Source organism: Ostrinia nubilalis, chromosome 12, assembly GCF_963855985.1.
Source record: "Ostrinia nubilalis chromosome 12, ilOstNubi1.1, whole genome shotgun sequence".
Classification (NCBI taxonomy): Eukaryota; Metazoa; Arthropoda; class Insecta; order Lepidoptera; family Crambidae; genus Ostrinia; species Ostrinia nubilalis.
This window is the reverse complement of record NC_087099.1, coordinates 12741033-12751331: the sequence shown is the minus strand read 5'-3', so window position 1 is coordinate 12751331 and position 10299 is coordinate 12741033. Positions and strand designations below refer to the sequence as shown.

General features: G+C 39.1%; 1 protein-coding gene across 50 annotated transcripts in view; it reads right to left on the bottom strand.

Annotated features, from left to right (window-relative positions):
- The window catches only part of LOC135076983 (modifier of mdg4-like), a 351682-nt gene that overhangs the window by 314752 nt on the left and 26631 nt on the right, over window positions 1-10299 (bottom strand). The window contains exon 5 of one of the 50 annotated variants that reach the window (XM_063971524.1): window positions 650-1155. The exons of 47 other annotated variants lie outside the window; for them this stretch is intronic. In XM_063971524.1, coding sequence (XP_063827594.1) covers window positions 665-1155 — 491 coding nt within the window. In that variant the 3' untranslated portion in view covers window positions 650-664. Of the gene's footprint in view, window positions 1-649; window positions 1156-2476; window positions 2812-4829; window positions 5523-10299 lie in introns of those variants that run through there. 2 more of the 50 variants (XM_063971533.1, XM_063971536.1) reach the window with 2 other exon arrangements.

Sequence of the window (10299 nt, the reverse complement as noted above, 5' to 3'; positions counted from 1 at the left end):
GTGTCGACTCTGACTTCTCTACGGACTGCTAGGTCTCTCCTGCCCTGCTTGTCATCCTGACCAGCTGCTTAGTACCCCCCTCGGCCTGTTAGCGCGGCAGCGAAGATGCTGCATGGATCGACTGAGCCAACTTTAAACCAAACGCTTTGATCGACCTTATTCCGGATAATAACCATCTATCTATACCTGACATCGATACGAGATGACACCGTTATACATTCGAAGTTCTAACACACATAACATCTTATTCGATTCCATAAATAACCCACACCTATATAAGGATAACTTCTCGCCTCGATGAGGCTCCTAACCTATGCACGTTACGACACTCCACTGGTATTATAACTGGTACACGCTGTTCCCTTCACTGGTCGCCGTTACATCCAGACACCAATACATCCAACTTACGGTTAACATACATTCCCAACATAGCCATCGCTGAATCCTAAACGACACCTTATCCCCTTAAACTTACGATATTAGAGTTAGCCTACGTAATAATATAATTTATGCTACAGCTCGCATGCCAATAGGCACGCAAGAAATGCTAGATATAATGCATCGTAAAAATGTGTTTTCGTTATAAATCGTGAAAATGCTCGAAATCGGTCGACGCGGTCGCCGAGTCGCGGTCGCGGTCGGTGGAGCGACCGGCGGGCGTCGTTTAGTCCTCCTCCTTGCAGGGAGTGTCGACGAGCAGCGGCTTGACCGCGGGCTGCGCGGGCGGCGGCAGCGAGTTGGGCGAGGCCTGCGCCGCGATGCCGGGGTTGGCGGAGACGGCGGCGGAGGCGTTGGCGGTGGCGGTGGCGTGCGCGGTGGCGGCGTACAGCGCGAGCGCGTGCTGCAGCTGGAGCAGCTGGTGGTGCGGGTCCAGCGGCGCGGGCGCGCGGTGTCCGCTCTGGTGCGGCGTGCGCACGACGTAGCGGCCGTCGGCGAAGCGGCGCACGTTGGGCGGCGCGTGGTTGTGCGCGTAGCGGGAGCGCACGATGCGCTCGTGGCCCTCGGGCCCCTCGGTGTTGACGTCGGCCAGGCAGCGCGAGGTGAGCCGCGACGAGCAGTACCACTGCTTGCGCCCGTGCGCCAGGTTGTTCTTCAGGCGAAACGTGTAGCCTCGGTGCAGTAGCAGACGCCCCTTGCCGGCGCGGATGAAGCGCGCTAAATAAAACAAAACGTGTTAATAAAAGATTCTGAGAATACAAGTTACTCTAACCTACATAATAAATTAAGCAGAATCTTACCGAATCATACTCACTTAGTAAATAAATGACGGTTAAATGGCATTATGTAGTCAATACAAAGGAAAAATAAAACAAAGCACTGTGACGATTGTTTTAATTAAACATTAGAGGCAATAAAAGACGATCATGTTTTCTCTATTTATTTAGCACATTACAATACACAACTCATGATTTTAACTTTAAAATTTACAAGAAGAAAATATAATAGTAAGGTATTTACTTTCTCTACGAGACAAAATGAGCAATTCAGTTGGCACTTCATAAATAAAGTATTTGGCATTGTTTTCAGTATCAAATAATCCTTATGAGTAAATAACGATATATCGTAAATAAAAAAAAATCGACAAACTCTACACGTCCTACATATCACAACTGTCGTCAAAACCAAAGGAAGACTGAAAATATTTTAAAATTCACAATTATTTACTAACTTTCTTAAGTTGAATCAATAAATTACGTTTTATTAAGTTGATTATTATCTACAAAACGTATCTCTAGGTAATAAGACATCTAAAATACACAATGCACAATAACAAAATTCAACATTTGGCACCTAAATAACGCTAATATGAGATCTTGGTTTTGATTGATTTAGGACGTTGTCAACATTCAACAAGTCCTATTAAGAATAAAATATAATCTCCTACTTACTATCTTTGACTAGTGTAAATCTTTATGGCACAATAAATGAATGACAAGAATAATCTTATTAAAAACAGGTTACTCATTCTTGAAGAAAATATATTGCATTTTGTTCACAAGACTGTGACCCAATTTATTCTAAACTACACCATCGTGCACTAAATTATTATCAATTTGAAGCTTTGGCACAAAATTATTTCTATCGACGTCCTTATTTTTAATATTATTGAGGGCTTTAATAGCCAGAAGCGTCTAAAACATGAGACGTTTACCAGCTTGATATGCACAGTTTGCCAAATAGATAACAATAAGTTCCTGATGGAAATTCAATGGCAAGTCAAGTGGGACATGTCTTGGCGCCGGTACACTATGCGCCACAGCATTACGACTACTTGTCGAAGATAACCCTAAGTCAAGTCGCGTGTTTTCACTCTTAGACAACCTGGCAAGTAACTCAGTAGCCGGTAGCGCGGAGTTAACAAAGTTGACTTGGGCGCACTTGCCGACAGTGGGGTGGGGATGAAGAAACTTGTCGAGTTCTTATCAAGTATGTGTTCACATTGACTTGGCTTGGCCAATTTCCCGCATAGTGTACACCGGAACATCTGGGTTTAGTATCTGACGACCCAAGCGTTGGGGTCGAAATTGTCGAAGTCGAGGCGCGGGAGGCGAGGAAGGAGGAGGGGAGTGGGGGTGGAGTTGGACGACTGCTTGGCGTTGTTGCGGCGGCCGCAGCGGCCGGAGTGGTTGTGCTCGCCGACCAGCTTGTGCAACGTGCCCTTCTGGGTGTAGGCCTTGCAGCCGCAGCCGCCCATAGTGCAACGCCAGCGCACCACGCCGGAACGCATCGTGTGCGCCGCGTAGAAGCTGCGCCCGCGCACCCATAGCCGCGGCCGCCCGCCCGGGCCAACGCACAAACGCACGTTCTTCTCTAAAAAGCAAAACCACTGTGAAACACCTTCAGTTACAAGCACAACCACCCATCCCCATGCACCCAGTGACGTTCACAAGCTGTTAGCCACCGTTTAGTACCAAATTAGACAATGCAGCGCGATTCATGATAATATAACGTTTATTTATTTTATTACAAAAATTCTTGACCTTTTTTTGCTTTTAAGAATAAACGGAGCGCTTCGTATTCATTAAAGATAAGTACTTTATTTGACTAGACAATGTTAATATCAATACACTATTGCCGATAGATAAGCTCTGTCGTACAAACAATAATACAACTACTTTTATGATAATTATTGCTACTATGTTTTATGAATATTTATTTATTATACATTTACTAAAAAAATATTGCAACTTATCTGAACATAAAGAGATCTTTCATGAGTAAACGCGCCTAACCGAAATGCACCTCTGTTAACCACAACGCGTGATAATTCGGCGGACACCACTACATACATAATTTGTGCTGATGACATCGCCCTATTTTACAAATTACAACTAATTTATTGTAGCTACGTTTAAAACCTTTGACTAGAATCAGTTCTATCACCATTGTCATTGTTAAATTGAACGTCATGCATGCCATAATCGATCGCCATGAAAATAAAGTTCAATTGCTGAACTCAATTAAGTACTAGACACAAAATATCATTCAAGTAAGAAGAGTTCAGGCAGAATATTTTTTTCATGACTATCATTTATGTAACTTTTCAATGTTACCCGATCCCAATAACCCAAAGTTTAATGATGATTAGAATGTTAGATAGCGTAATCACAAACGCCTATAGATGATAGATGTTCAATTTTGCAATACACAAATCGGCGTTGATTGTTCTGTACGACATGGCCCTGCATGGAAAAGTTCTTGAAATTATTGATAGAACAAGAACACCCCGAGTTATTTCAGGTAAAAGACTAGTTTTCTACAGTTGATAAGGGCCAAGTTGTACAGCGTACTGAGTTAGCAGCCAAGTAAAAGCTGTGGTTAGTCATCAAGCACAGCCTTCGCATTGTTGGCGAGCGCGGCGTATGTGAACGTTCGCTCGGGCTGCGCTACAGCGGGCGGCGCGTGCGAATGCATATTGCTGAGCGCGAATATGCGATCGTGCAGCGTATGCGCGTACGCACGACACGTGCGCCGCGTGCACCGCCACCGCACCTTGTTCTTCTCCGGGAACACCTTCTCCGCGTAAAAAGAAAACCCACCGAGGCGCATGTGCCGCCGCCCCCGGTTAGATATCACGAACTCCACTGCAAAACACCACACCCATCACTATCACATACCACACCCGAAGCTATCATGCATTAGCATATTATATTATATCAAGTATACCATAAACATGCTAGTGTTATGGTTAAACACATGAAGAGATGTAGTACAGTAGACAGATTAGTAAAAAAATTACAATTAAGGCCTCGTCAGAAACTGCCCAGTTAATCAGAACGTCAAGAACACTCAACGTGAATCACGGCCAGAAATGCTTTCTATCTGACAAGGCCTTGCACATTGGTACACAATAAAGATTCCGTTATTATTCAACAATGTTAACCTAATAGGCAATAAAACTGCAGAGTAAAGTTTATAGAGTTTAATGGTCGGAAGAAATAGTCTCGATGAGGTTTTCTATACGCGCGTGGTGATCACGGGCGGGCGCGCGCGGCCCGTGGTTGTGGTCGGCGGCGCGCGCCAGCAGCCGGCCGGCCAGCGTCAGCGCGCGCGCCGGGCAGCCGCGTCCGCGCTCGCGGCACGACCAGTACACGCGGCTGCCGCGCCGCTTGCGCGCCACGAACCCGAACCCGTCCACCAGCAGCGCCGGCGCTCCCCGCCGCGTCACCGAGTACCAAACCTCCGATGCCTTCTTCCCTGTCGCACCATTCACCAGCGATTCAACAACGAAACATAAAAAATAAACACTGTTTTTTTGTTTACTTTTATTGAAGCCTTACTGATCCTTATCTCTACATCATCACAATATTTTTACATAAAAAAAAACATTCAAGATGAATTTTATTTCTAAAAATTCAATTAAATACTACACACTTACGGCTAACATTTTCAAGTACATTATTGCTAATTAATCGTCAATTTATTAAAACGGAAACAACTTTTTTAGTTATCATCGAGTTTCCTGACTCAAAACACACAATTTAATTAGAGTAAGGCCCAGAACAGACGGTGAAACGCAACTGCAACGAAACTGCAACTGCTAGTTACTTTTGAGTTGCATGTAAGTTTTTGCCATAGCGTCCGTTGAGAGACTACACATGACGCGACCAGTTTGAAACTTTCAGTTTCAGTTTCATTCATCAGAATCATCAGAAAGTTGCAGTTTCGTTGCAGTTGCGTTTGACCGTCTGTTCTGGGCCTAAGAAACGCTCGCCGAACGTTGGCGCGTCGTTAGACGGAGGGGCAGGTGACGACCTCGCCCTCCTCGTACTTGCGGGTGATTTTCTGCATGTGGTTCTCGGCGTGGTTGTGCACGGGGTTGGTGATGCGCAGCACGTTGTTCTTGGACGTAATGCGCGCGCGGCACCGCTTGCCGTACTCCATGCAGCGCCAGAAAGTACGGCCGCTGCGCACGCTGTCCGTCACGAAGATATACGGCTCGTAGATCAGCTGCAGGTGCCCGCTCTTCGTCTGGATGAAGTGCAGCTCGCCCTTCACGTTGCTGTTTATCGCACCTATAACTGCAGACGGTGGATGTTAGCTAATGCGACGATCGACCTCGTCCCTCATGACAATACTTAATGTAGGTCGTGTATAATTTTTCGAGAAAATAAAACACATCCCGGGCGTATTCCATGTTTTTATTAAACCTGTGAAGAATAACACAAAAACGAATATGGATGATTCAATAATAACATGATTCAATAAAAACAATGCCAAAACAAAAAGAAATAATAAACTCATTGCCTATATTGATAGGATCTTAATAATGGTTAAGAAACTAGATAAATACAATATAAAATTGAAATTAAACAAAAAATAATTCTATGTAACAAATAATACTCAAAGTTTGATTCAACTGGAAAGAATTCCTTGATTGATTCAATTAGAATATAGGCAAATAATAGAAAACAAAAATATGCTGTGTAGTGTACAACTCCATGAAAGGAACAAAAACACATGTGCAGAAAAAATTTAGAAACTATATTTTAATCCTAAACAGCCCTGTGCAATTGTTATTGGTGTATGGATGATGGTATTAGTTTTTAGGGTTTGGTACCCAAAGTTACTTAAAGGCTTTTGAGCAAAAAATGGCAAAAAAACATGTCTTTTCCAAAAGAGTAGCCCTAGTATTTGTAGTTATAGCAGCAACGGATCATGAGATACAGCCTGGTGAACGACAGACGGACAGTGCAGTCTAAGAAATAGGGTCCCGTTTTAACCTTTTATCTATTCAGAATATCTAAATAAATTTGAAATTTGGGTATGGAACTTCAAACCAAAAATATTTAAATTGATATGGTGATAAATTACATAAGCAAATAATTTCATAAAATTGTGTAGTTTAGGTCATATTAAAAAAATAATTACAGTCCCTAAAGTAATAAACAAGATTAATTACAGTGTATAGCTAAATCAAATGCAATGGGGTATTTTCATTACTGACTGGCTTTTGCCCATAGTTTCGTCTGAGCGAATTTAAATGTGAAACAGAAAGACTATCACTAGTGGGTTTCCCTTAAAAAACGGATAATAAATTGTGAGATTTGAAGGTCAATCTTTGAATTAACATAATTCTGTTAGGTCAGGTAATAATCCCGTTGTTGATAAAGATAAGTTTGTTTAGAACAGGACACACTTATGATTTACAGGAATTATCTATGTTTTGTAATACAAGTGTGATATCACTTATGTCGTACGAAGATTTAATTAATGCTGCTGAGTCTGACAACACCATTCTTGTAGCGGAGTTTTGGGCTGACACTATATAGGTTTGTTGTCGACACGACAAGAAGAAGATTCACCTATATTCTTGTAATATAATAATAGTTGGTGGTATAATTTGTCAGCCATCTGGCCAAGTAGTTCGTGCAATGGACTATTATGACAGCGGACACGGGTCCGATCCCCAGACAATATAAAAAATTGTGTGCACGAACATCTCCGTTTGTTTACTCTGGGTGTTTCTATGAATTTTTATGTATATGTTTTACAAAAATAAAGAACTCTGTATGTTTATATCTGTTTTATGTTACCTATAATACAAGCTTAGCTTGGTTTAGGACTAGATGGAACAGTGTAAAAGTCCTAGGGTATTTAATTTATCGTCAATCTATGTTGGTCTAGGTACTTACCACTTAGTACCTATGTTTTTCTAGGAGCCTACAAACTCTACTTAGGTGGGATGTCATAAATCTATTTGAAAATTAACCAAATTATTGTTATCTTCAAGTTATATTTTATAAATGATGTAATTTTATCTTTCAATAATGTTGCATTCGTCTTTTGAACCATTTCATGCACATAATATTATATCAAGTGTAAAAAAAGCATTTTATTCTGGATCTACCACTTGTTTTTGTTATATTGACTTTAAAATGTTGACATAAACACATCAGAATAAGTATAGTTAGCACCATAATAGGACAACATTTTGACATGATGATTCAATAATTCCAGCAGATTGAAAGTATTTGGATACTTTTAAACATTTCATTAAGAAATCTTAAAATTGCATATAAAACAACAAGCTTTTACTTAAAAGAGATCAGAAATATTAAATATATTGACAAATAATCTACTTAAAAATGTGAAAACTTAATCAAATCTGAAAAACAACAAGGTTAAACGAAACTTTTAGGTTATGTTTACAAGCTGCAATCACTGTTATGTACATAATCCACCATTTATCCCGTAATTATATCGAAAGATCAATACTCACATAAATACGTCTACCTAAATTACAGCTATTGTGAATAATTTAATAAAAACATCAACGCAAAAGGTACCTGATACTCTCGTTGACAACCTGTAATGGTATACATGTCGTCGTTACTTTCCCCGACGGTTCTTGCCAATATAACTCTTACTGTTGGCACATAATTAATATTTGGGTTTATCACAACTTTATTCTGCATATTCACTGTGTAAATATCACTTGATAAACACAAATAGTCTGAAACAATTTACGTAAACACGTTCGTGCTTTTAATGACAAAACATTAAAATTGCGGCAACAAACAACGATTCACTTCATCACACATTTCACCCACAACACAATAACACAGAAAATACGTAAACATTAATTAGAACTTTATTACAATTTCATAAAAATCTCAAAATAGTAAACAATCCTTGACTGACACAATTACAACCATAGATTCACGGCGTGAAGACGGATGACCACAAATAACGGAACATAGTTCCATTTCATGCAAATGTAGTTTGATTTATTTATGTACAGTTATTCTTTCATAAATATGTCGTATATTCTAGCTTTCTTTTTGTTTATAATTTATAGAAATGTATGTTAATAAACACAATAATCTTGAGTAAATAAAAAAGAAACCAGTTTCTAGTGGCTTAGAAGGTGGCGCTGTAGTCGTATTATTTAACCCTTCTAACCTCTCGTCTGTGGGCTAATGTCAAATTTTAGATGTCAAGTAACAGATTCAAAACTGGAAACAAACACAAACCCCATTTTTGATATAAATTATGTACATAATTCAAGGTACCTATTTATTTGAGAAGACTTCTTTAATAATGTCATAATTTACCCAAAAATGTCGTCTAAATAAAAAAAAAAATTCTTACAATATTTCTCGTAATAACTCAGAGGGGTAAGTATTTACTTAGTCATTAAAATCTTGCAGTTTTTATGGTTTTAACTACTTTTATTATCAGAATTCGTTCAGCCATTTTAAAACACAAAGATAATTTCTCTCGAATTAGAACTCTCTTCCAATCTATTAATGAAACAGATTCCAAAACAGACGCAAACTCACTTGCTCGTGATAAAGTACCTTACCTATTATTATAAATTCTGTAGCAATGCAATCATGAATATCTTGAAAAATGAACCTTCAGAACTCGAGTAGGCGCACTAGCGCCACCTTTCGGTATTTAGGCGAAACATGTTTTTTTCTCTATGTTACATGAATGAAACTGATAGGTATTATTTATGAGAATGGCATTGAATATGAAAATTATGTATGAAAAAAATGTGTGAGGTGAGCTGAGCATTTTTCTGTTAGCGTATTTTACCTAACTCCTAGTTCTAAATGTCGCCGTTGCACAAAATGAACGGATAATTATGTAGGCAAGTAAATAGGGTATAGCCTGACCAGGAACATAAAAACCCTGGTATAGAGGCGCGTCAATTGCATTTGATAGTGCAACACTGAGTACAGTCGTACCTGTGTTAAATTAATAGGCTAACTTTATGTATCAGGATTCAGAATTACGGGCTAACTTGCTATTTTCATAAATTAACGAAAAAATATTATTATAAGTAACCTGGTTTAAATAAATTAAATGAAACCATCAATCGAGCTAGTAGGATTTATTTTATTATTCATCAATAATCAAATTCAGAACTTGAATATTCAACTGCAATGTTTGCTCATGAACGCTTCAAACTCGGTACTTCTTTCCCAATTCCATAAAATTCAACACTTATAAAGTGACAAAATTTTTTAAAATAGGTAGTTGAAACAAACCACAGCTAATTTTCATAGTGGACTGTACTATGCGATAAACATGTCAGTCAATTTGACAACCTTTGTCGGAAACATTATTCAATGAAAATATTGTCCGAATCCTTAGTATTTCTCTTCGACAAATACTTAAACACATTGTGAACCACTTTTCTTTCACGACTATAAAAAGAGTTTAGCAATTTAATTCACAAAATCAATTGCGCACATTTAAAATAAAGTTTGTTTACACTTTGACAGCAATAGACTGACATGCAAGGTGACATGTCAATGAAGTTTTCAGTTACTGTGGGTCTAGACAAAGTGCAAATTATAATCGCAAACCAGTCGAAAAGTGGTCGAAAAGCCCCTTTTTTGTATGGAGTTTTGACAGATTCGATTTTCGATTCGATCAAAAAGTGCGTTTTGTCTAGGGGGGCTGTTGCCATTAAAAGAAATTAGTACCATTAGTTTTCCGCAACATGGCGAGGGTTTTTATGTTCCTGGTCAGGCTATAAATACCTAATTATCAGATTTATATAGAGAGCTATAAAAATAAATGTGTGCGTATGGATTGAGTGAGCACCCCCTGGAAAGCATTAAATTTATACTTTTCTTATTGTAAAAGGCCTAAAACGTATTGTAAAAACAATCTTTCCATTTGTAAAAAGATTAAACCAAAGATAAATAGATAAAAGTCGGCTCACTCAGTCCATACAGAGGATCAGCCGGATCTCCGTATTATAATAAGTTTATAAATATCATTAATGCTCGTTATATTGTAAAAACTCTGCAAAGTTAGTGTCTTTAATTTTAGATGTGT